At 42.3% G+C, this 26,519-nt stretch overlaps 2 protein-coding genes across 2 annotated transcripts in view; both read left to right on the top strand.

Annotated features, from left to right (window-relative positions):
* LOC310644099 (substance-P receptor-like) overlaps positions 1-3,423 on the top strand; it is a gene marked incomplete at its 5' end in the record, with an annotated part of 69,905 nt that extends 66,482 nt beyond the window's left edge. The window contains 2 exons of the mRNA XM_083368871.1: positions 124-320; positions 1,271-3,423. Of these exons, the coding sequence (XP_083224997.1) occupies positions 124-320; positions 1,271-1,562 (489 nt within the window). The 3' untranslated portion in view covers positions 1,563-3,423. The remainder of the gene's footprint in view (positions 1-123; positions 321-1,270) is intronic.
* BOLA3 (bolA family member 3) overlaps positions 1-26,519 on the top strand; it is a 460,366-nt gene that overhangs the window by 333,158 nt on the left and 100,689 nt on the right. The window lies entirely within an intron of this gene.

Below are 26,519 nucleotides of genomic sequence, written 5' to 3'. Positions count from 1 at the left end.
TGGCAATGCAGTTCTGTGAACCCCAGAGGCCTCAGCACCACGAATCAGTGGGAGCAGCCTCCTTGCCTCTTCACGGGGACTTCCTGTTAATGGTTATACTTGGTGGCTTTCCTTGTCTGGCAGGTTGTCAAGATGATGATCATTGTGGTTTGCACCTTTGCCATTTGCTGGCTGCCTTACCATGTCTACTTCTTCCTACAACTGTTCAACGGTGAGATGTTCTCAGAAAAGTACATCCAGCAGGTCTACCTGGCTATCCTGTGGCTGGCCATGAGCTCCACTATGTACAACCCAATTATTTATTGTTGTCTCAATGACAGGTAAGGCCTTTTTCTTTGGGTGTGCTTATGGCAGGCTCCATTGAACAGTAAAACCAAACCAGGTTTACTCTCATGTCCATTGTGACCTAACATAGTCATTTCATTAATGCCAAGCTCCAAAGCTTTGCATCTTGAATGGGCTGGTTTTAAAATATTTGGAAGTCTTGTAAGCCTACTAAGCAAGAGTCTTTTGAACCTTGGCCTCTGAACCCAAGAATTTTTTGCAAATTGTTTCTCTCCAGAATATGTATTTTTTTTTGGCCTTCCCACTGGTTCATGATCGCCCAGCCATCTGTGGGCTTGGTTACCTCTCTAAAGAAAAAAGCTCACCTAGGATTAGAAAAAACTGGGTAAAAGAGATGGATTGGTTAGTCCTTCTCTGAAGAAGCAACAATTTTGTTCTTTTCAACACAAAACTGCATGAGTTGAAATGGGGAGGCAGGATTGCCTGGATGAAGCAGCTCCGTGTCCAGATTCTTCCTTTGCACACACACCCCTTCACGGGGTTTTTGTAGCTCTTGCAGTTTCACAACATGTAAATTGAAAGTGTGAGGAGGGCTGTCAGGAGGGAGGGCCGTCTCTGCTAGACTCCTCAAAGTCTGATGTTGTTGTGGGGGAGCATTTCCTTTTTTTCTTTTTTACCCAGGATGCAAAATAGATAACATTACAGTAAAAACATACAAGTTAACATAATTTGTGCACACTGGACTCTGTTTTTAACAGCAGAGAGAATTCAGCTTTTCTTAGTACGGAATGAATGTTAGATATTAAATACAGAAGACCCTTGAACTATTTCGGCTCCCAGGATCAGGACAAGTGCAGCCTTTCCCAGGCTGAATGGAAACCCAGCCGGTCCCGGAAGCCAAGCGGAAGCTTGACGGCTCCCGAGGCGGCTTTGGCAGGCGCCAGGCAAGCTCTCCTCATGCAGCTGATCTGCTCTGTCTCCTCAGGTTCCGGGTGGGCTTCAAGCGGGCTTTCCGGTGGTGCCCACTCATCAATGCCAGCGAGTATGAGGGACTGGAAATGAAGTCAGCGAGGCACCTGCAGGCCCAGAGCAGCACATACAAGGCCAGCCGGATGGAGACGACGGTCTCTTCTGTCATTGCCAACCCAGAGGAGGAACTGCATGATGGCGGCAGACCCAGATGCCCCTCTGTCGATCTGACCTCCAATGGCTCTTCCCGCAGTGACACAAAAACCATCTCGGAGACCCTGAGCTTCTATTCCAATACGCTTCCCTGAGCAAACTCACAATTTAGCCTCAGTGACACCATTTCCATCCCTCTAATGAAGCCACAGCCCCAACAACCAGCTCCTTCCTGTGACCGCCCAGCGAGCTTTCCTTCTCGTTCCAAAGTGTTCTGTCTAAGGTTGCTGTTCTCCACTCATAAGCGGATTCCTGGTCACGGATCCTGTGTATTCCTTCCACCTGGTCTTTCCTCCTCCCTGTGTCCAGGATGTTTAGGTCCTCTGGTCAACTTCTCTCCATCAAGTTGCCATTGTGGAAGGAGCGAATGTGACTGAAATGTGTTTGGGAGTTTTGGGAGGGGCGCAGATTAAATGTGTACAAAGTTGCAGTTTAAACATTAATTCTCCTTGGAACTTAATTCAGAATCCATTTCTACAACAGAACATTTGAATTTATAATATTTTTAATACTATTTTGTTCCATTAGTGGACTTTCAGTTACTTTCCTTGAGTAACTGGTATACTTCCAGGATCACTTTTCTTCCATCCGTTCATCACTGTGTTTTACCAGGGTGGATCCTTGACCACCTCTAGTGAGGTGAATTAATTCTGTTTGAGGAACTCTGCCTTTACCATAAGATATGGTTTGAGGCTGTGCTCAACATTTTCTTAGTGCTTAGTCCCCTCAGTGCAAACATTAGAAACATTAAATGTAGATAACCACAAGAGGAAAGGTTCAACTCTGTTTTCTATTAGCAGAAAAATTTCTTCTTCTTTCATGGGAAAAGGTTAACCCATGCATAGCAGCCCTACAGCCATCCACCCAAAGCATCATCTGGGATGTTCCAGAATCTCCCAACATGACCATGTGAATTGGCCATAAGGTGTTTGAAACTTCCTTGAAGTTTGTGCATTACATGACTAGCAAAGCAGAGAAGAGGGAAGGGCTGTCACCTGTCTACCTGCAAGCATCAGGAATGAGGCATTTTTGTAACAAACTCAGCTTGAGCAGCTGGCAAAGGAGCAAAATGAATGTAATGTGATTGTAATGCAGAGCCTGTTTTAGAAATTCCGAGGCTACAGGAGACACCTGGAGGTCTTTCACCATGGCCGAAGTGCTGCATCCGCTCATTCTTACAAAAGTGACAATAGCACAATATTAGCTCTATTACACAGAAGAGAATGAGACAAACACTTGCCCAACCAAGCCAGTATGAAAAATCTTCACTAATAAGATTACAAATTAGAGTCAGTGGTTCAGTTACCTGCCATCTTTGAACATATGTTTGTCTGCATCTACCTACAATATCTTTATAACGAAACTTGTGTGGCAGAATATTTTTCATTGTGTACTATGTTGTGCAATCACGCAGCAGCTAGGAGGTAATTTCTGACTGTCCTAAAAAATGTTACAACCCAGTTTTCCGCAGACACAAAGCTGAGCCCAATAGTTGCCCAAAAACTCCTGCAATATTTCCACAAATGGCAAAAGGTCAATGTCATGGAACAGCACTTTGCCCATTCCATCTGCATCAAGGTCCTCTTGCAAACATGCAATAAAGAAAATGATTAAGTCCAAACCATAATACAGGCCAGAGACTGCATTGATCATATTTGATGTCCTTGGGCAGAGCTGGGCTGTGTATCTATTTCTTGTGTTTCTTGATCTCTCAGCAACTTTTATTTACACCGTCTTCCAGATTCGCTGCAGGTCTTAGAAGAGGGAGCCACCATGTTACAGTGGTTAGCCTACTTTCTCCTTGAGTGATTTCAATTGGTGTTCAGAGGTGAGACATTTGTGAGGTGCCTCAAGCTCAAAACTCTTCATCCTTATAGATGAACCTGTTGGATGAGTTTGGGATTTGGTATCATCAGGATGATGATGATATCCAACTATGCATCTCAACTGTGGACTATTCAAGTTGAAGCCTCCAGACCAGTGCTATTTTTGTAAAAGAAAAAGGTGCCGGAACTCACACATGTCACACATCCCGCCTTGCCTACCCTACAAGGTTCCATCCAAAAAAGGTGCCGGAACTCCGTTCTGAGCGTTCAATGAGAAAAAAAGCCCTGCTCCAGACAAATCCTAATGTCTGGGAGCTACATAGGTCTTGATGGTGAAGAAAAGCTCAGGCTCAATCCTGACGAGACTGGGTGATTAGGAGTATTTGGAGCCCTGGTATTGGTGGCTTTTGATTTGTAGCCTTGGATAAGGCTGTATTTCCCCATTTCAGACTGATGTACAACTTGGGGTCTTCTGCAATGCACTCTGCATGGGGCTGCTGGTCCAGAACATGGTGATGTGGGCAGTGATGTGCATGAAACACTACTGTGAGCTGTGCTGATTGCTGCTGGGCTTCCAGGTTCAATTTAAGATTCTGGTTAAAAGCCGTTCATGGCATAAGGCCTGGTTATTTACAACTACCTATCTTTTACAATTTCTGCTCACTCAGTAAAATTTGGGAGAGAGTACATTCAAGGTCCCTTCAGTTAAACCATGTCATCTGTTAGGGCCCTGAAATGTGTCTTTTCTGTCAGAACGCTCCCCTCTGGAATAAGGTCTCCCTACAGATTAATAGGGCTCCCACCCTAATAATGTTCCAAAAATATTTGAACACCTGGCTGTTCCCCCAAACCTGGGGTAGGCAACCTCGGCTCTTTTATGACTCGTGGACTTCAACTCCCAGAATTCCTGAGTCAGCTGCTGACTCAGGAATTCTGGGAGTTGAAGTCCACGAGTCATAAAAGAGCCGAGGTTGCCTACCTCTGCCCTAAATGGTGCAGCTGCTGAACCCCTCCTTCTAAGCTGTTGTTTTTCTGTTTCACTTGGTTTCTCTTGTCTTTTGGGTGTCTGTGATCTTTTTGTTAATATCTGTTGTATTTGCCTAGAATCATTTGAAGTTGGGTAGTTAATAAACAAACAAATAAAGCAAGCTGTCAAACAAACAACTGACAGCCATCACTCAATGACCAGTCGCAGGATATTTGGACTACTGCATGACAAAATGTAAGAAGTTGAATCGAAGCCAAGCACTTCTCGGAAGGTTCTCCTGATACATCCACACCATAGCATCTAATGAATTTGTGCATCCGCACCCCCCACCCCCACCCCATTCATTTGGGGGTAGTGACTACAGCTAAGCTCCTGGTCAGTACCAAGGAGGTTTAAAAATAGGTGCCAGAACTTGGAAGTGAAGTGCACCCTCCTACTGTAGATGATGCATTGGGGGGCACTATGTAGTCGATAAACATCCTGTATGAACAGTTTGGCTAGTGCACGTGCTTTTGGGATCTTTAGACACAGAACACAATGTATCTATTTTGAAAAATCAGTGATCACCCATATAACTGTATTCCCTGAACTTTCGGGGAGTCCTACTATGAAATCCATGGAGCTCTCTCTTCATGGTGCTGATGGTTCTGCTATGGTTTGAAGGAGTCCCTTGCCGCCGCTTGGCTGAACCGCATATGGGACAACTTGCCATATAGCTTTCAATGTCCTTTTCCAGTGATGGCCACCAGAATTGCCTCTTAACAAGGTGCAAAGTTTTAACAAACCCAAATGTCAGATGTCCAGCTAGCAAATCCAAGAAAGGAACTCCTGGCACATTGTTCTTCTCAAAAGTAATACTTTTGTTGAATACATTGCATTGGCACAAAAGAAGCAAAACCAGCTCTGAATTTCCTGCTCAAAAATCCACAAAATTAAGCTTGAATTCCCCCTTTGGCTGTTCCCCTTAGTCCATTGCATTGTCCAATCAGTTACATTCCATTTGTTATGGGAACTGCCTAGATCAGTGATGGCGAACCTTTTAGAGATCAAGTGCCCAAATTGCAACCCAAAACCCATTTATGTATCATTGGGTGCCAGGTGGGCATGGCCCATTGGGTGGACGTGACCCATTGGGTGGGTGGGACTAAAAAGTTCAATCAATCAATTCCAACTTTGCGAGATCTTTTTCCCCCCACAAGAAGTTGAAATTGATTGATTGAACTTTTTTTTTGCACACGGCGGCAGAGGCCGAATGCAAAAAGGTTTTATAAAACCCAGCTGAAGGCCTAGGACTGGGGCGATGGTGCATGTGCCCACAGGAAGGGCTCTGTGTGCCATAGGTTTGCCACCATGGGCCTAGATCATTCAAACACCTGCAGAGCATGTGCTTGAAGCAGGGCATCAAAATCTGCAGATGGATTCTTGGCATTCCATTCCCACCCCAGACGATTCAGCCACCTCCCTCCTGATTGTTGTCAAGTTGAGAGCAGAGAACTAGGTGAAAAGCAAATCACTTTTGAAATGCCGAACCACCCCCACCCCCAGAAGAACGATACATCTGGAATGAACACAAACACACAATATCATACACAATTTACCATTTACAAAACACTGTTTCACTTTGGTCATTTAGGTTACCTGGCATGAAATTTCTTTATTAATCTAGCTGCTTTAATGTCCTTTGTGCCACCTATTCAGTGTCTGCTATGGGATAGCCCTTCCACCGCACAAGGTACTACAACTTTCCCCGGTGGTGCCTAGAGTCCAAGACATTCTTAATCTCATAGTGTTCCCCCCCCTCTTATAAGGATCGGAGGCGGAGGGGTCCCTCTGTCTGCCTTTGCTTGGGATCTCGAATGGACTTTAGTAGACTCCAATGAAACACTGGGTGGACCCACCTAAGACTTCTCAGCATCTGTAGCTCCACTGTCACTGGGTTTATAATCCACACAATGGAGAAAGAACCGATATATACCCAGCTTCTTACAGAGCTGTCTTAGGTTTAAATACTTTGTGGACAAGTATACTTTATCATCCTGAACTCCCTTTGGGGGTCTCTCTCTCTCTCTCTCTCTCTCTCTCTCTCTCTCTCTCTCTCTCTCTCTCTCTCTCTCTCTCTCTCTCTCTCTCTCTCTCCTCCCTTTGGGTCTCTCTCTCTCTCTCTCTCTCTCTCTCTCCTCCCTTTGGGTCTCTCTCTCTCTCTCTCTCATATATATATATATATATATATATATAATTTTAAGGGACGTGGTGGCTCAGTGGGTTAGGACGCTGAGCTTGTCGATCAGAAGGTCGGCAGTTTGGTGTGTCGAATCCCGAATGCCACGTAACAGAGTGAGCGGCTGTTACTCGTCCCAGCTTCTGTCAACCTAGCAGTTCAGAAGCATGTAAAAATACAAGTAGAAAAATAGGGACCACTACGGTGGGAAGGTAACAGCGTTCCGTGCGCCTTTGGCGTCCAGTCATGCCGGCCACATGACCACGGAGACGTCCTCGGACAAGCGCTGGCTCTTCGGCTTTGAAATGGAGATGAGCACCGGCCCCTAGAGTCAGAAATGACTAGCACGCATGTGCGGGGGAACCTTTACTTTATATATAATTTTAAAACTTGCAGACATTTGAAGTTAGTAAAAATAAAAATGATGAACTCCGGGATATAAGAGAAAATTCTTCTTTATTGCTGAGCTTTCGTCAACAAGCTGTTGACATCATCAGAGCAAGGGCTGAATGATAAGGGAGTCAGTACATACACTTGTATGGCAGTTACAACAGTCAAATTGTGGGATGTGGGTGTGGCCTGTTCGTGACAAGCTTGCTCATTTATAATTACAGTGGTTCTGGCTTTGCTGGAAAAGGCCGGTCTCTGGTTGATTTTTAAAAGTTGCGCCTAGCAGCTGCTTGGCACATATCAGATGTTAGGCATGTAAGTCTCGTCGCGCCGTGTGTAGTCATGCGCTGGTTGACAGGCTCTTCATTCAAAGTAGAGTAAAGGAGGTCGTCTTGTTCCCTTGCGTGCGGTCGCTGCAGGCTTGATTCTGCAGACTCTACTTCAAATGAAGAGCCTGTCAACCAGTGCATGACTATACGCAGCGTGACAAGACTTACGTGCCTAACATTTGATATGTGCCAAGCAGCTGCTAGGCGCAACTTTTAAAAATCAACCAGAGACTGGCCTTTTCCAGCAAAGCCAAAACCACTGTAATTATAAACATCTGTTTAATAGTATAATATCCCATCTAATAGGTCAAAAACTCTATTTTATTCAGTCTTACTCTAGCTTTCTTCCTTTGCCAAATAACTTTCCAAGTCAGTGCATTTGAATCATCAAGTAATTCTTCCTCTGTTTTTCTATATATTGTTTGTAATGAGGGGAAAAAATTGAAGTATTTTTGGAAGAACGCTCAACCCGTTTATATTCATTAAACAGTCTCAATGCTTCTCCTTCAGTTTTTCTTTTCATTTCTTGTTTCTCAATATTCAGCATTTCTCCTAACAGCTTTATCATCCATTTGATCAGCTCTTTTTCCTTATCCTCAAATGTGTTCTGAGATCTCTTTTTTATTTCAGGTGTTATCACTGCATCTTCTAATTTTTCATTTGTCTGTATCTGTCTGTTAATTCCTTCCTTTGGGTCCTCCATCTTTGGATCCGTTTCTTCTAATTTTCTTTCTATTTTCTGGGTTACTAGTTCCTTTTTGTAGTCATTGTCTGGATTTGTAAGTTTAGGTTAGAAAATTGTTCTTTTATTTCATTTGCAAACCAGATGAGGAACGGTTAAGGGAACGGGATATGTCTGGTCTAATGAAGAGAAGGATGAAGGGTGACAATTGGCTGTATGATGATGTTGACTGATAGATTGATTATGTGCCATGTGTTATTGCAGCTCCTAGAGACCATATAGTTAGATGTTCTCCATGACTATCTGTCATTAACTTGGTCTTCAGATCTTCCAATAGTGCTGCCATCCCCACTGAAACCCAAGTTCATCCCCCTTGGTACCGGTCGCCTTCTTCCTGTTTTTCCTTCCACCTTTCCCAGCATTATAGGCTTCTCAAAGAAACTAGTTAGGTCGTTGCACAATATGTCCAACATAGGATAATTTGAATCTGGTCATCAGTGCCTCAAGTGAGAACTCTGAATTGGTTTGCTTGAGGATCCATTGGTTTGTTTTCTTTGTTATCCATGACACCAAACTTCAAAGGTGTCAATGCTCTTCCTAGCCTACTTCTTCAAAGTCCAGATGATGTTACTCAGAGTCAAGAACAACTATTCAGAATGATGACAATGTAAAACAGAGCCAGTCATTTTCAGATCCCTCTTGAGTGAGCAATTTGCATCTTTAGAGGTGTGGGAAACTTTCAATTTTAATTATTAATTTTGCTTTTGTATTTCTTAATTTATTTTAAACCCAGAAATCAATACTGATGTGCTTAATAGGAATTGTTTTAAATAGCTAAATAATGCAATTAATTACAAAGTAATTTTTTGAATAATTAATTTATTTGACTTATTTTTCATTTTCATCCACTTTTTACTTTTTTCTCAATCTGGTGCCAGTTTTTCTGCACCAGAGTGCAGCCCCAGAGATGTTATTCAAAGGCTACCCAAAAAACAGATTCACTCACTCCTCAGGGAGGGGAAAATGCTCCCTCCACCTGCATGGAGGAGGCCCTGGGTGGCTCTCAAGAAGAGAATATAAAATTCTCTAGAAATACACGTAAGCCTCTGGACCAATTCAGTGGCTGCCAGGCATCAAGGCATACAAGGAGGGAGGGGGAGGGGGGAGGGGGCTTGGCCTTCCCAGGAGCTACCCAGCTGCCAAAAGGCGCCAGTGGGCAGGCAGGGAGGGATAGGAAAACTAAGGGTGAGAGGGACGTGGGGAGTGGTGATCTGAACCATCCCCCTGGAACAATTCCTTTGCCCATAGAATTGGTCGTGCATTTTGAGAAGCCTTTAACGTGGAGGAAATTTCTGTCCAGAGCACCCATCCATAGCTTTAAGGGGGAAAGCTGGTTGGTAAATTAAGCGCATCTTTTGTGGAGTTGGGGGGAAGGATAGTCTCAGAAGCCATTGCTTCTCAGGCTGAGCCATTCTCCTTCCTCCCCTTTTCAGGTGAATAAAAAGCCTCTGAGTCCTAGCAATCTGCTCCATCCTTCATTTATTTATTTATTTATTTGATTAGATTTATATACCACACTTTCCCGAAGGACTCAGGGCAGTTTACAGGGTATTTAAAACAAGAAATACAAAAGTTAAAAACAATTTAAAAAATTACATCAATCCCTGAAAAAAAGTAAAACCCCCAATTAAAATTAAAATTAAAATTCTCAGCCTGGGCCAGAGAGCTCCATCACCTTCCCACTCTCCTGCCTCATCAAGGGAGCAGGGGGGGGACTCCTGCTGCTTCTGCTGCAAGAGTTTTTTTGGGGGGAGGAGCAAGGGTCCAGAGAGGAGCTGCTGGCTGCTGAGGTCCCGCCCCCCCCGCCCCCGTGCTGCATTGTAACCCAGCCGAAGGGGCCCAGCTGGGACTCACTTGGCCCTTTGGCTCCCAGGTTGAAGAGTTCTGTCCGACTGACTTTCTGGCAGTATTCTGGATCGAAGCTGTTGTACTTTAATTAATCTCTTGATAAGACCTCTATGGTCTAAATAAGCAGATTTCCTTAACATTAACAGATCTCTCCAGATAGTTTGAACTCGTAGAAAACACCTTTTATATAGAAATACCTTTATTGTGTGTAGAATGGAATACAATAGGTGGTTGCATTCAGATGGTATTCATACAGCATTTCCAAGATATTCCCAAGATGTTCCCAAGGTCAGAAGATGGTAATATTCCCAGCACCTGTGTAAGTCTGCTGTTGTCACATGTTAGCGGAATAATGAAGGATGGGATTCTCCCCAGAGACAAAGTAGGAGGCAGTCCATCCCAGAAAGGGGAGGGAAGAGGAAATACATCATAGGGTAGGAGGGTCTGACTGCCCACGTTTGTGGACTCTTGAAACTTCGCACAGTGACAATTGGACAGAGGCTGCAGCAACTTACTTTGATAAATGCTGCATTTCATTGATCCTCAATTTCTTTCTTTTTGTTAGCTTGTCAACCACCTTTTATAGAATCTGCAATGTTGCTTAATAAAATTTGTTAGGTTAAAGCTTTCTGTCATTTTTTCCCTATATTGCCTTCTCTTAATTAGAAGAAATTGCACTATTTACTTCTGCTTACAAATAAGAAGGGATTAATTCCAGTTTACAATGCAGTATGCCTACATCTAAAAATAATGGCATTAAATATGTAAAAATTCAGTGAGCAATTTGTTGTCAACATTTTAGCTTAATTGGAGAAGAGTGCGAAACCAGGCATTGTATTAATAATTCAGCCTTGCCAAGCTGTGGCCATGAAGTGAAGAGGACTGCAGGGAACCCTTAAGGGAAATGTCCATCCAGACAACCCTCCTTGGCTTCCTTTCTGAAGCAGGTCGGAGTCCTCGACTTTGTTGCAAGGAGCCCAAATTATATTATATCAGGAATTCTTTATTGATGGTTTGGGAGAAAATAAAGAGGAAGCATTACTTGAGAATTCCAGATTGGCTCTCAATGACAGAAGCGTTAATACACCCCAATATGTTTAACATGGGAAACATTATAAGATATAAAGACCTACTAACAGATACGGGGAAGCTGAAAACCAAACAACAATTAGAGGAACAAGGAATAAAGATGGATTGGTACATGAGAACACAAATACAATCGAGATATGATGATGATAACTTTATTGTCACTTTGAATGTACACCAATCGGCATACATCAAAATGAAATTTCGTTGCATACAGCTCTCAAAGGGTCACCACCTCCGATATATACTCCTTGTTCGAGGCCCGCTCAAATTTCACATTGTCCATTTTAGTCTCTAGGGAGTGAACAATGGCACACAGGACAGATGGAAATGGGGCTCCATGTGGATTAGCCCTCAAGTTAGCTTGTATTCTGACAACCTCGCCTTCTTTCCTTTTTCTGATCCTGACTCTTCCACCTTTTCCTTAAAGAGACCTTGCTTCTTTTCACCCCTGGAGCATGCTGCTGTTGCCGCCACCAACTCCTCCAAAAGCCTCTCTCTCTTCCTCTGGGCCTGCCGACAGCCTCATCCAGTTGCTTCGCTCCATAAGCTCCAGGTCCTCTCCTCCTCTGCCTCCTCTGGAAACAGCCCTGATTTGCAGTAGAATCCATCACTGGGCCAGCAGTCAGATCTTGCTGCTGGTAGAACAAATTCAAACAGCGCCAACGACTTTTAACAGTCTCATCAACAGTTCCAAAACAACTAGAAACTTGCCAGGCCAGCAAAGATTGTCGGTCGTATGTCGTATGTTACCTTAGTTCCACCATGTTGCTCAAACACATTAAAATCTTCCTGATCATGTGGCCTATAGCCCTTACTATCCCTCCCAAAACTATTCACCTTCAAGAGCCAATGCAGCCACAGCCATTCCAGGTGCCGCCATCTATGAAAAAGATGCTAAAATAGATGGTTTTAATTTGGGGAGAACAGAGTTAGATGAAATACTTATGGGAACTGAAGAAAAATGGATTTAAAAAATGTATAAAAAGGTAAAGGTTCCCCCGCACAAGCGTGCTAGTCGTTTCCGACTCTAGGGGCCGGTGCTCATCTCCGTTTCAAAGCTGAAGAGCCAGCACTTGTCTGAGGACGTCTCCGTGGTCATGTGGCCGGCATGACTAGATGCCAAAGGCACACGGAACGCTGTTACCTTCCCACCGTAGTGGTCCCTATTTTTCTACTTGCATTTTTTACGTACTTTTGAGCTGCTAGGTTGGCAGAAGCTGGGACGAGTAACAGGCGCTCACTCTGTTATGCGGCACTTGGGATTCGACCCGCCAAACTGCCGACCTTCTGATTGACAAGCTCAGCATCCTAACCCACTGAGCCACCGCGTCCCTTAAAAAAAATGTATAGCTACTTATTATATAGGGAATTAGAGGAGGAGCAAGTTAAGGAGTCAATGATAAAATGGTCAAGAAATTTTGGATACGATTGAATTAGATAGATGGCAGCAATTGTGGGAAAGAAACTGACAATGGCGACAGCATATAAACAAAATATGTACAAGATGTTCTACAGATGGCATATGTCTCCAGAAAAACTAGCTAAAATGTTTAAGGACAGATCTATGAAATGTTGGAAATGCCATCAAATACCAGGCTCTTTCTATCATATGTGGTGGACATGTGCAGAAGCTAAAACCTATTGGAACATAATCAAATCATGGATAGAAAAGATGATACAACAAAGTATAGAATTAAGACCAGAAATATTCCTGTTGGGTATTTTACCAGAAAAAAATAGTAAAGAGAACAGATATTTGATTATTCATATAACCACTGCAGCTAGGATTGTGTTTGCACAAAACTGGAAGGCACTGAAAGCTCCCCCAGAAGGCGAGGTGATCAGGAAAAGAATGGAATGTGCAGAAATGAATAGATTAACAATAATAAGTAAAGATAAGACAGAGTATTATGAAATTTGGGGAAAATGTTATGAGTGGGTAAAAAAGAGAATATGCTTAAAAGACAGCTAATACTAATTTAGATGGAAGAAAAATGAGGAGATAAGGATATTATCATATCTAATATAGACATTGAAAATCCAAGGAGAGGAGCTGCTCGGACATCACCCCTGAACTGTATCGGAAGAGGAATGGGAGGGAAGAAAGGAGAGGAGAGAGGGAAGAGAGTAGGGGAGGGGGAAGGAAGTAGGAAGGTTGGAGGGGAAGACGAGGAGAAGTGGGGAGAAACGGGAGTGGTGAGGGAAAGAGGAGAGGAGAGGAAGAAGAGGGAAGTAGGAAAGAAAGGAGAAAGAAAGTAGAGAAGAGGGAAGAGAGAGAAGGAGGGTGGATACAGTGAAAGGGGAAATGGACGAGCAGCACCCAAACTTACGTGTATGTATTTATGTATGGCGATATATAATACCTACAGCATTACTGTTATAACAAATGTTAAATACGGTACTTGAAAAAAAATGTTTATATTTCATTGGTTAGTTTGTGGTATATTAAAGGAACTGTGAAAAAAATAAAAATAAAATAATAGGTAAAAAAAAAGGAAATCTGCTTTTCCGTGGCATAAAAGGAAATGAATGTTATCAAGTGGAGCAACTCTCTTACCACTTATAAAAACTCCAGCGTTTGATTAAAGACTAATGGCCTCATTCAGCTGGGTAGGACAATGTTATGACCCAGGTCACATAGACAGAGGTAGGCACCAATAAAGTTTTTTATTGCATTGCTATCCCGAGACAGATGGCCCTACAACAGCTGGTAAAGCTCCACCTCAAACTTTCCCAAAGGCAGCTACCCACAGTCAGGGCAACCAGGCCCTGCAAACTATATCCAATAGTCACCAGGATTGATTACAAGGCAAGGAGGAAGTCCATAGTCCATGAACAAGGTTCAAAGTTCACAAGGCAGTCCAGAAACAAAGTTCAAAGTCCACAGGGCAGAAACATGATCCAAAGTCAAAGAAGCAGAGTTCACAAAGGCCAGGAAGTGCATGCTGAAGCAAACAATTGTTCCCGACAAAGGCACCCTCCCTCGGCCTCTGATTAAATCAGCCCGATCCATGTATTCCGTGTGAGGAGAGGCAGGGCAGCCTCCTTGACAACAGCCTTGCAGATCTCCTCTGAGCTTCTCTCCGCTCCACCCTCTGTGCCCTCGAATCTGGTGGGTGAGGCAGCTGTTCCTCATCAGAGGGGATCTGCCGCCTCCCGTCACCACCGCCTGTCTGCAGCCCATCCTCCACTGCCTCTGTGAAGGCAGGCAGTTCCCTGTCCAATAGGCCACCTCCCCCAATGCCAGAGAGGACTGGGACAGCTTCATCCTCAGCCCCTGGTCTCTCCAGACATTCTAGGGACACAGGGATGCCTGTCGGATGGTCCCAGTTCCAACTCCTCCTACAAATCAGGATCTGATGGGGACATGACAGGCAGTGAAAGAGGTCAAGTTTCATCCAGGAAGCCCCAAGTGACCATTTTTACCCCAGGCCCCAGAGTCTCAAGCCCACGTTTGCTGATTCCTGCTGCAACTGTGCCAGAAGTGGCAGAATTTTTATTCTTGCCATTTGAGTCATGTTCTGTGCGATGCTCAGAATAAATTACGGCACATATTCAAAACATTAATATGTGTGTTTAGATATTGTCCCAACTTGTCACCATGTTTTTGCTCAGCTTTCTGGATTGCCTCATAAGTCACTCTGCTCATATTATTTCAAGATTGCTTCATTTGCACAGCCCCCCCTGTCCTTCTGGAGGGATGGCAAATTCTCGTTAATACTAATGAAGGCCCTAACCTGGGGGAGCTGTTGGAGAATTGATTACTTATCACACACACACACACACACACACAGAGAGAGAGAGAGAGAGAGAGAGAGAGAGAGAGAGAGAGAGAGAGGGAGGGAGGGAGAGAGAGAGAGATTGAAAGGCACTGTCTTCTAGTACAAGTAGAAGCTTGTTCCCATATTTGAGTTGGCCCCAGATACTTTCAGGAATGGTGGGGGGGCAGGGGGGCAGTTTGCCCCTTTCCGTTGAGCGTAGAAAGGCTCATTGCTAACCTCCATTGCCTCTGGCGTCCTGCTTCGACAAGTGCCTGTAAGTCGCTGGAGATCACCCCGCACACAAAAGTGTTTTCCAGGGGAGAAGTGCAGAGCAGCAGAATTGTGTGCAGCCAGGGAGCTTTTTGATTTTCATAGAAAATATGCCACTCTGTTTTGTTTTCAAACTCCAACAAAGTGGTTCACAAGCATAATAAAGGGGGAGAAGCACTTAGAAGACAGCATTGTTTAAAGAAACCAAATAAGACAGCAGGCATGATCGGAATACACATAAAGAAAGCAGGGAAGGGTGTACAGAAGTCAACCCTGCAGATGAATGCCGAGGTCAAGATGCAGTTGAATTCCCACCCTTTTTTGCCATGAAAGGAAACCAGCTAAACTTTTCAAATCCTCACTGTCGGGGTCCCTGCCTTGGTGTAATCCATAATAGGGCATTTAGGGTGGCAGAACGGTTTGGCTTTTTCAATGCATGTGTTACGTTGCCTCACGCTTAACTGCACTTAACCCACTTAACTGCAAGCCTAGTTTGAAACATATATTTTCAAATATATATAGACTTATAACAGACCTCAAATCTGTTATAAGTCTACCTAAGTTGGTTTTAACTTAATGCAATCTGTTGTGTGAAACCAGTTGGAATAGCAATGTGATTTTTCTTGTCTCTCAATAATCTGAACAGGAGAATATTTTAGTATAATTTTCATTTTACTGTAATAGTAATGATTGCTAAAGGGACACAGGTGAAAGCTACAGATGAAAAATATTACATATTGGGATCATCTCAATCCCAGCTTCACAGAATGAGAAAGGCTTCTTTTTAAAAAAAAAGTCCCATGAGGCTACTTGTAGATTTCATTACCATATCATTAGCTATTTTTGAACGTACCAGCTTTTTGAATCAACTGATGCTGTGTAGAAAAAGGTGCAAAAGAAATGATCAGACATCCTCTTGCAAATAAGATTTCATTAAAATTGTTTACATAGTCGATTAGTCATTTTCAGGAAGAAGAAGAAGCTTTGAAGAGCTAAAGCGGCATTGGGATTCCAGGCACAACAGAAATAACTCAAACAACATGACTGAAAAAGAGAACAGCTTGTTTGTTCTCTGGGAGACAAGATGCATTAAATCACTTCAGGTAATCAACTCAAGGTTTCTTGCCCAGTGTGAGCAACCTCCTCCATCACCCCTTCCTCACTAGGCAAGTTACAATAATGCACCCAGAGAGATCTGCCTGTGGCCTGCACTGAGTGGCAATTTCAGCTGTTTTTTCAATGCTACCTGATAACTAAAGTCACATTTATAGAAATTTAATTAAATAAATAAAATAAATAAATTTATATTAAGCCAGAACCCAGACAAGGTTATATTGTTATCTCTAAGGTCTGCAAACAGTCTTTGGCTAGAGGGGAAGCCATGTACAGTAGCAATAAATAAATAAATAAATAAATAAATAAATAAATAAATAAATAAATAAATAAATAAATAAATAAATAAATAAATAAATAAACAAGCAAGCAAGCAAGCAAGCAAGCAAGCAAGCAAGCAATTAATTTCACAGTTTAGGACCGCTCCTACAAAACTATCTTGACAATCCACAGCTTGGAAATTCTGTGGATACTGAAGGCCGAAGTGCCCAAGCCTACTTTAGCCTAGTCTCGTGAGTTATGCAAACACAGCTTTCCCACGTCCTGTTCAGGGCTCTGAATCTTCCTTTTAGATCTCTTGAGGGACCTGAAGGGATCCCTGTGGGTTGGAGACCTCCAGGTAAACTCGCCAGAACCCTTTCTCTGCCACTAACTGACCAGCCTGGCGAGCTTTAGTCTTGAACAGAAACAATCATATCAGATCCACCTGTGGGGAGTGAAGACGTGTCCTGCCATTACCAGATGCAGAAAATGTTTATTTCTTGAATGGATGAAATATGTAAGCTGTAGATTTCTAGGTTCCGAGGGAGTGAAGCCTGACACATTTCTGACAGAGAAATGGAGGGGGGGGGCTCATTTAAAACCTAATGTAATAATTTGGGAGTTTTCAAAGCATTTGCTTGCCTCCTTATGGCTTTGATGCTACATTTAGGTTAAAAATGACATCCCCCGTAGAAGTATCCTAAGGAAGAACTCTGCCAAATCAAAAGAAGACAAGCAGAGGCTTTTACCCTTCGGCAAGGAATAAAAAATGAATTGACTTCCTCCTCTTCTGGCGTTTTGGTCTAATTTGTATGCATGCATCAAAGATACCACTAACTTAATAACTTAATATTCCAGCAATACAACACAGCTTCTTGGTAGATCAATCAATGAAATCAAATTTGTAATGGAGAAAATTTGAATTTATTTTATAACTTCATGTTCCAGCAGATCCAAATTTGCTGGATGTAACATTCACATTTCTTGAATTTTTTACCCATTTTTTAAAAAAAGTTTCATTCCTCTTGCTTGCAGAATGTGTTTGCAAATGTCTCTCCTTGCAGAAGGAGGCAAGAACTCAAAGGGGCCGCCTTGGGAGGGTCCTGCTTGAAGGATGTCTTCCTGGCTAGTGAGGGGTTGTAGGACAGTGTTTGGGAAAGGTCTTCTCCTTATTGGCTTCCCAGATCCTGAGAACCTGACCTGAAGCTCTTCTGCCTGCCTAATGCAGCAAAATAAATCATCACACAGTGGCCTTTCTTGACAGTGGTGTCTATAGCAGTGGAACTTGGAAGCCATTATTTCTGGCTACGTGGTCACTACTTATTCACCAGTCCATTATCAGATTACTTTAAAAATGAAACTTATTCATTAACTGAACTCTAAACCAGATAGAAACCTCTTCCTCAACCTTTAGATCATGCAGGGTTAATGACTGTTGTGCAGAAAGAGAAATGGGCAATGCAAAGAGGAGAAAGGTATCTGATTGGCAGAGGCAGATATAGCTGTTGCAAGTCACCTCCACCCGGAAGAAAAGGAAGGACCAAACAGGAGCATCTGGAGGGAGGGTCAAAAAAGTCAAAATGGTGGCTGCACTCACATGATTTATCAATCAATCAGAAAAGAGCCGGAAGGTACCTTGGAGGTCTTCTAGTCCAACCCACTGCTCAAGCAGGAGACCCTATTCCATTTCAGACAAGTGGCTGTCCAGTCTCTTCTTAAAAACCTCCAGTGATGAAGCACCTACAAATTCTGAAGGCAAGCTATTCCACTGATTAAGTATCCTCACTGTTAAGAAGTTTCTCCTTGGTACCAGGTTGCTTCTCTCCTTTATTAGTATTAGAATAACAGAGTTGGAAGAAATCTTGTAGGTCATCTAGTCCAACCCCCCACCCAAGCAGGAGACATTACACCATTTCTGACAGGTGGCACTCCAGTCTCTTTTTGAAAGTTACCAGTGAGGAAGCTTCCACAACTTCTGAAGGCAAACTGTTCCATTGGCTGATCGTTCTCACTGTCAGAAAAATTCTCCTTATTTGAAGGTTGAATCTCTCCTTGATCAGTTTCCATCCATTATTCCTTGTCTGGCCTTCAGGTGCTTTGGAAAATAGGTTGACACCCCTCCTCTCTGTGACACCCCTCAGATATTGGAAGACTACTATCATGTCTCCCCTGGTCCTTCTCTTCACTAGACTAGCCGTGCCCAGTTCCTGTAACCATTTTTCATATGTTTTAGCCTCCAGTCCCCTAATCATCTTTGTTGCTCTTCTCTGCACTCTTTCTAGAGTCTCAACATCTTTTTTATAGTGCGGAGACCAAAACTGGTTGCAGTATTCTAGGTGTGGTCCTACTAAGGCTTTATAGAGTGGTATTAATCCCTCAAGTGATCTTAATTAAATCCCTCTATTAATGCAACGTAGGATTGCATTGCCTTTTTTGGTTGCCGCCGCACACTGTTGGCTCATATTTAATTGATTGTCCACTAAGATGCCAAGAACCCTGTCACAGTTACTATTTTTGAGGAAGATTTCACCTAATCTGTACTTGTAAATGTCTAAATGTACCTGTCTAAATGTAAGACTTTGCATTGACTCTACATTGAATTTCATTTTGTTAGATAGGGCCGTGTTCAAGTCTGTCAAGAACCTTTTGGATCCTGAGTGTGTCTTCTGGGGTGTTGGCTACTCCTGTCAGTTTGGTGTCATCTGCAACTTTGATGAGTTCCCCTTCTATTCCCTCATCTAAGTCATTGATGAAGATATTGAAGAGTACTGGGCCTAAGATGGAACCTTGTGGTACTCCATTGCTTATTCCCTTCATGTAGATGTAGTACCATTAAGGACTACTCATTGATGCTGTCTATCGCACATTTTTCTAGCTTACCAAGAAGTAGGTTGCCGTCTACTTTGTTGAATGCCTTGCTGATGTCTAAATATACTATATGCACAGCATTTCACTGGTCTACTAATTTAGTCACTTTGTCAAAGATTGAAATAAGATTGGCTTGGCATTGGTTTGGTTTTTAACAAATCCATGCTGATTTTTAATTATAGCTTTATTTGTTTCTAGATGTTCACAGATCTGTTTTTGGATTATCTTTTCCAGTATCTTCCCAGTTATTGATGTTAGGCTGACTGGTCTGTAGCTTCTGTGGTCTGTTTTTTCCCCCTTTTTTGAAGATGGGAGCCACATCAGCTGTTTTCCAATCCTCTGATAGTTCCCTGGTGTCCCAGGGTTTTTGAAAGATATGGGACAGTGGTTCTATGATGACATCTGCCAGCTCCTTCAGAACTCTGAGATGTAAACCATCAGGTCTCAGGGATTTATATTTGTCAAGGTCAGACAGGTGTTCTCTTACCATTTTTTTTGTTTATTTTAACTTTATTTCTAGTCTGTCTTTTTCAGTTATGTTTTTGGTGGGTTCAGCTATCATGTCTTTTTGCGTGAAGACTGATGCAAAGAATGACTTCCGGTGGCTCCGCGGCGCCGGAGACAGCCTTCCCGGGCTGCCCGCGGCTCAGCTGTGTGATTTTTCGCCCGAAACAGCGCCGATCAGCTGTTCGGGCGAATTTGAAGCCCCCTCCTCGGGAGAAGAGGAGGGGGTGAGCCCCCAGGTAGGGGTCGAGTTCTCCGGGGCCGCCTGAGCTTGGAGCTTGGGCGGCTGAAGGATTGAACTCCCCCGTAGCCTGGGCTGCTCCCAGCTGGCTAGCGTCTCTGCTCCGGACTTTATGGAGCAGAGCCAGGCGTCTGCGACCATCCCTGCTTGAAGGAGAGACTATGAAAGGAAAAGAGCAGGCACAGCAGTACAAGAGGGAAAGATGAAGAGATGAAGAGGATTATTTTATTTTACTCTCAAGCTTGATGGACTTTGCTTAAAACTTAAAGTGAAAGTGCGTCACAATTGTAAGTAAAAGATGGCGGCTAAACCTCCCCCTAGAACTTTTCGGAGTGCTGGAAATTCTCCGGTGCAACAACAATCATTACTGCAGGCGTTGCATTCTCCTGATGTATTGACATCGAAGGATCTTGAAAAACATACCCAGTTAATTTTGGAGTCAATGGGTGTTAAATTTGCACAGATGGAGGAGAAATTGGAGAAATTGGAGCAGAGAATGGAAGAAAGGATGGAGCAGAAACTTAGAGAAATGAAGGTAGACATTTTGTCCTCAGTGCATAAAGTAGCTAAATGTGTGGAGGTGCTGGATGATCAAGTGGAAGACTTGACTCAAAAGAATGCTATATTAGAAGCAAAAGTATTGGAAATTGAAGATTTAAAAGACAAAATGGATAGCGAACAGAGTCTGGCTCAATTTTACCAGATGCAGTTTGCTGTTAGAATTAGAGGCCTAAAAGAGAATATTAAGGAAGATTTAAAGCAGCTGGTTTCTGAGGCTTTTGAGGGGGTATTGAACCATCCAGCATCTGAAATAAAACAAGGCATGGACAAAGTGTTTCGTGTGAATTCGTGGATTGCTAAGCAGAGAAAGTTGCCTAGAGATGTGGTGGTTTATTTTGTAAAAAGGGAAATTAGAGATGAAGTTATACAAGCTGCCTATGATACTAAAGTTGTGATTGCTGGTCAAGAAGTTTTGGTTCTAAAAGAAATTCCTCCAAAGATTTTAAAGAGAAGGAAGGACTTTATATTTCTTGTGCAAGAGCTCAAGCAAAGAGATATAAGGTTCAGATGGGAGATCCCAGCTGGGTTGAGCTTCATGTATGATGGCAAAAGGTACTGTTTGGGTACTGTGAAGCAAGCGCATGATTTTTACAACAATGTTTTAAAAGCAACCCCATCAACACTTCTGGAAGCTGCAGAGGGATCTGGAGAAGGAGAACATCAAGAGGATGAAGATGGACAGATAGACGAGAAGGGTACAGGAGGAGATCAAGCTGCAACTCTTTTGGATGATCCTAGAGAACAGAGGGTGACGCGTGCTGCCTTAAAACGCTCAAAAAAGATTAAAAAATAAGACCAGTAGAAATCTATGGAACTTCCACAATATACTTATAGTCAAGTGGTAGTTGTGTTTTTAAGAGTTTTGGGATGATATGTATGGTAATAGAATGTTCAATTTGGAATTAATGGACAATTTACTACAGAGGAAGAGGAAGAAAGTTTTGTGGGTTAATGCGGGTTAATTTGTGTAAGAACTATCTATTATAGCCTATTTTGGCTAGAGAGGTTAATAGGGATAGGTGCTTGTGATGTGTAAGTGAGAATATGTCTAGGTAATAGTGAATTGTGGAAGAACATAGATGGGAATGATGCTAGTTTTCTTTTATTTTAGTTCTTTATACATATTTAGTATTGTTAAGGATTGGTTTACTCTATATAAGCTAGAGAGTGATGGATTTTAGAGTTTATAATTGTTAGTATATGATTGTTTATGATTGCTTTTTAGATATATACCTTGTATTTTGCTCTGGGAAGTCGGGGGGGGGAGGGGGGGAGGAGGGGAAGTAGAGGGGGGGAGGCAGGGGAGGGAGGAGGGAGAGGGGGAGGGGGGGAGATAGGGGGGAGGTAGGGAGGGGAGGAGGGAGGGGGAAGGGGGGTTTTTCAAAGGAAAATTGTATTTTAAAACTTTTCAATAAAAAAAAAAGACTGATGCAAAGAATGAGTTGAGTAGCTCTGCTTTCTCTCTGCTGCCTGTTACTTCCTTGCCGTCTTCTCTCTTTAGTGGATCGACTGTTTCCTTGATTTTTTTGTTATTTATATGTTAAAAGAAACATTTTTTATTATCTTTAATAATAAAAAGCAGGGGAAACTCTGAAAAATATGATCATAAAAGTCCAGTCCAACACAATACCACAGAAAAAGAAAAACAAGAAATTCAAGAAGAAACCAGCATGGTTGCACAAAGATCTCTCTGATAAACTGAAAGACAAAAAAGATAAGTACAAAAAATGGAAAGAGGGACACATAACTAAGGCAGAATATCAGCAGTTAGCCCAAATTTGCAAAGATGCAGTCAGGAAAGCAAAGGCTCAGAATGAACAAAGACTTGCAACAAATGTCAAAGTTACTTGGAAAAAAAAGTTTCTTTCAACATATAAATAACAAAAAAAGTCAAGAAAAAATTCAGTCCACTAAAGAGAGAAGATGGCAAGGTCATAACAGGCAATAGAGAGAAAGCAGAGCTGCTTAACTCATACTTTGCATCACTCTTCATGCAAAAAAGAACTATAATCAAGCCTACCAAAAATAATTGTAAAAGACAGACATTAAAATTAAAATAAGCAAGAAAATGGTTACCTGTCTGACCTTGACGAATATAAATCCCAGGGACCTGATGGTTTACATTCCAGAGTAAAGAACTTTCAGATTTATCTCAGAACCATTGCACCACATCTTTCAATAATCCTGGAGCACTGGGCAAGTGTCTGAGGACTGGAAAAGTGGTTCCCATTACATCAATGGGAAAAAAACAGACCCAGGAAACTACAGACCAATCAGCCTAACATCAATACCTGGGAAGATCCTGGAAAAGATAATTAAAAAAAAGATCTGTGGACATCTTGAAACAAATAAAGTTATAAGTAGTAGCCAACATGGGTTTGTTAAAAACAGATCATGCCAACCCAATCTTATTTCATTCTTTGACAAAGTCTTACATTTAGGCAGGAAAAATCAAAGGTACAAGTACAGATTGTGTGAGAATGGGCTCAAAAACAGTAACTGTGAGAGGGACCTTGCGGTCCCACTGGATGATCACTTGAATTTCAGCCATTAGTGTGCAGCAGCAACCAAAAAAGCTAATACAATCCTTAGTTGTACAAACAGCGGCATAGAATCAAAATCACGTGAAGTATTAGTACCGCATTATAAATCCTTAGTAAGGCCACACCTGGAATACTGCATCCAGTTTTTGTCATCACATTACAAAAAAGATGTTGAGACTTTGGAAAAAGTGCAAAGAAGAGCAACTAAGATGATTAAAGACCTGGAGACTAAAACATATAATGAACTTTTGCAGGATTTGGGTATGGCCAGTCTGAAAAAAGGACTAGGGATGACATGATAACAATATTCCAGTATTTGAGAGGCTGCCACAAAGAAGAAGGGGATTAAATTATTTTCCAAAGCACCAGAAGGCAGAACAAGAAACAATGGTTGGAAACTAATCAAGGAGGGAAGCAAGCTGGAATTAAGGAGAAACTTCCTAACAGTGAGAGCGATTAACCAGTGGAACAGCTTGCCTCCAGAAATTGTGGGCACTCCATCCCTAGAGGTTTTTAAGAAGAGACTAGACAGTCACCTATTTGAAAGGGTATAGGATCTCCTGCTGGAGCAGGGAGTTGGACTAGAAGACCTCCAAGGTCCCTTCCAGCTTGATTCTGATTCTGATTCTACATTGCATCTCTTGAGCTATTTGATGAGTCCTATCTGCTCTCACACTAATTTATTATGTTATTACTTATTTAAAATGACAATGTGCCATCTATCTTGTAAAAGAACTCCAGGTGGTGTACAACATTAAAGTATCTTTTTAATAATAGAGAGTACAATAAAATATCCATTAAAAAGAACATTAAAGAAACAGTGGCCAAAAGTCATAGAACAATATCACCTGGAGTTACTCACTGCCAAGGAAGATACAATGGTTTTATCCGTTATGTCAGAAATTCCCTGCAGCCTTTTTGTTATTCTTAGCATCCTTTTCTGGATGTGTTCCGGAAGATGAAAGTCCTTGTTAAAAAGATGTTCCTTTATATCATGGAATGGTGCTTTGACCTGGACCTGGATCTCACACACTAAGACTTCCAGAACCTTAAAACTGGAAGGGAGCCTTGAGAACATTCAGTCCAACCCCTTTTTCAGCTCAGGAATCCGAGTTCATGCATGACTCTCCAGCCTCTGCTGAAGCACTTCCAGTGAAGGAGAGAACTGCCAGATCATAATCATAATAGTAAAGTTGGAAGGGACCTTGGAGGTCATCTAGTCCAACCCCCTGCTCAGGCAGGAAACCCTATACCATTCCAGACAAATGGCTGTCCAGTCTCTTCTTAAAAACCTCCAGTGTTGGAGCATTCACCACCTCTGGAGGCGGGTTGTTCTGCTGGTTAATTGTTCTCACTGTCAGGAAATTCCTCCTTAGTTCCAGGTTGCTTCTCTCCTTTATTAGTTTCCATCCGTTGCTTCTTGTCCTGTCTTCAGGATATTCAGTTGGGATTTCCCTTCTGCCCTCAAATTCATTATTTCATAACCTGCACAAATTTGGAAGTTACACACAAGATGCCTTACCCATCTCCTTCAGAGCACTGAGTTTCTACTGGTCAGTCTTTTGAAGTGGGCCAGGTCAGGAAGCTGAGGTTTGCAAGGGCCTAATGGATGTCCATTTCATAGATTGGTGGGTATTGTTTTTTGCTTTTTTTAAAATTTTCCCTTTACTTAAATCTAATTTATGTAGCACTATTTGCATTTAATCCAATTTCATTCAGCTGTGGTTTTTTCCTCTATAAACCAGATTCAAAATATTTTTATATAATTTTATTGATTTTCAAAAAAAAGATTAAAAGATAAATGAGCAACAAAATCCTGTAACCTGGCCAGAGTTCCATTTCTACTGTTCAGATTCAAAGTCTTATTCCTTATTATTCAAAATCATATTGCATCCAATAAGATTCAGTTCGGTAGTGTGAAAAATATAGTGCTGCACTAGGCGAGAAAAACCAAATGCACCGGAATAGAATAGGCAGTACTTAGCTAAACAGCAGTAATGGTTAGAGGGATCTAAGAGTCCTAGTGGACCACCACTTAAGAAGAAGCCAGCAGCTGCCAAGAAAGTCATTGCAGTCCTAGGCTGCATCAGCACTGCCCCGGATGGAAATACACAGACCCACAACCTCCCCGTCAAAGAAAACATGAAAGAAACAACACCAAATATCCCTTAAAAAGTCACATCAACAAACACAATTGAGACAAACAGAAAAGCACCCCAGACTGCACCCCCCAAAACTAAGGTGAGTGGTGAACCAGAAGCAATAGTACACGAGGGCAGGTATGACATAGTTGGCATTGCAGAAAACTGGTGATATGAAACCCATGACTGGAATGGACTGATGGATGGATACCACTTGTTCAAAAGAAATAGATCTACAAAAAGAGGAGGAGTTGCACTATATGTAAGAGAACACCACATATCTACAGAAATGCACATGATCAAAGATAAAAGCCTTTGATCTATACGGGTCAATATAAAAGGGAAAAAAGTGACATTGCCATCGGGGTATATTACAGGCCACCCAAGTGACCAAATTAGTAGACCAGCAAAACACTATGGAATAGTATACTTAGACTTCAATAAGGCATTTGACAAAGTAGACCACAATCTACTGCTTGGTAAGCTAGAAAAAAGTGGAATAGACAACATCAACACCAGATGGATTTGTAGCTGGCTGACCAACCGTACTCAGGGAGTAGAACTCAACAGTATTACATCCACATGGAGAGAAGTAAGCCGTGGGGTACCACAAGTTTCCATCTTAGGCCCAGGTCTTTTCAATATCTTCATCAATGACTTAGATGAGGGAATAGAAGGGAACTCACCAAATTTGAAGATGACACCAAACTGGCAGGAATAGCCAACACCCCAGAAGACAAGCTCAGGATCCAAAAAGATCTTGACAAACTGGAATATGGAGAAAAGCAAGGTTTTACATTTAGGCAGGAAAAAAAATCAAAGATATAAGTACAGATTAGGTGAGACCTGCCTCAAAAACAGCAACTATGAGAGGGACCTTGGAGTCCTAGTGGACGATTGATCACTTGGCTATGAGCCAGCAGTGTGCAGCAGCAGCCAAAAAGAAGAGGGGGTCAGGTTGTTCACCAGAGCACCAGATGGCAGGACAAGAAACAAGAAACAAGAAAGATTTCTTAAAAACCTCCAGTGAAGGAGCACCCACAACTTCTGAAGGCAAACTGTTCCATTAGTTAATTGTCCTCAATGTTAGAAACTGTCTCCTTAATTCCAGGTTGCTTCTCTCTTTGATCCGTTTCCAACCATTGGTTCTTGTCCTGCCTTGTGGTACTTTGTGGCAGACTCTCAAATACTGGAACACTGCTATCATGTCTCCCCTATTTCTTCTTTTCTTTAGACTAGCCAAACCCAAGTCCCGCAGCCATTCTTCGTATGTTTTAGTCTCCAGGCCTTGGATAATTTTAGTTGCTCTTCTCTGAACTTTTTCCAAGGTCTCAACATCTTTTTTGTAGTATGGTGACC

The sequence above is a fragment of the Vipera ursinii genome (assembly GCF_947247035.1).
Source record: "Vipera ursinii genome assembly, chromosome: 8".
Lineage (NCBI taxonomy): Eukaryota > Metazoa > Chordata > Lepidosauria > Squamata > Viperidae > Vipera > Vipera ursinii.
This window is presented reverse-complemented; position numbering and strand designations above follow the sequence as displayed.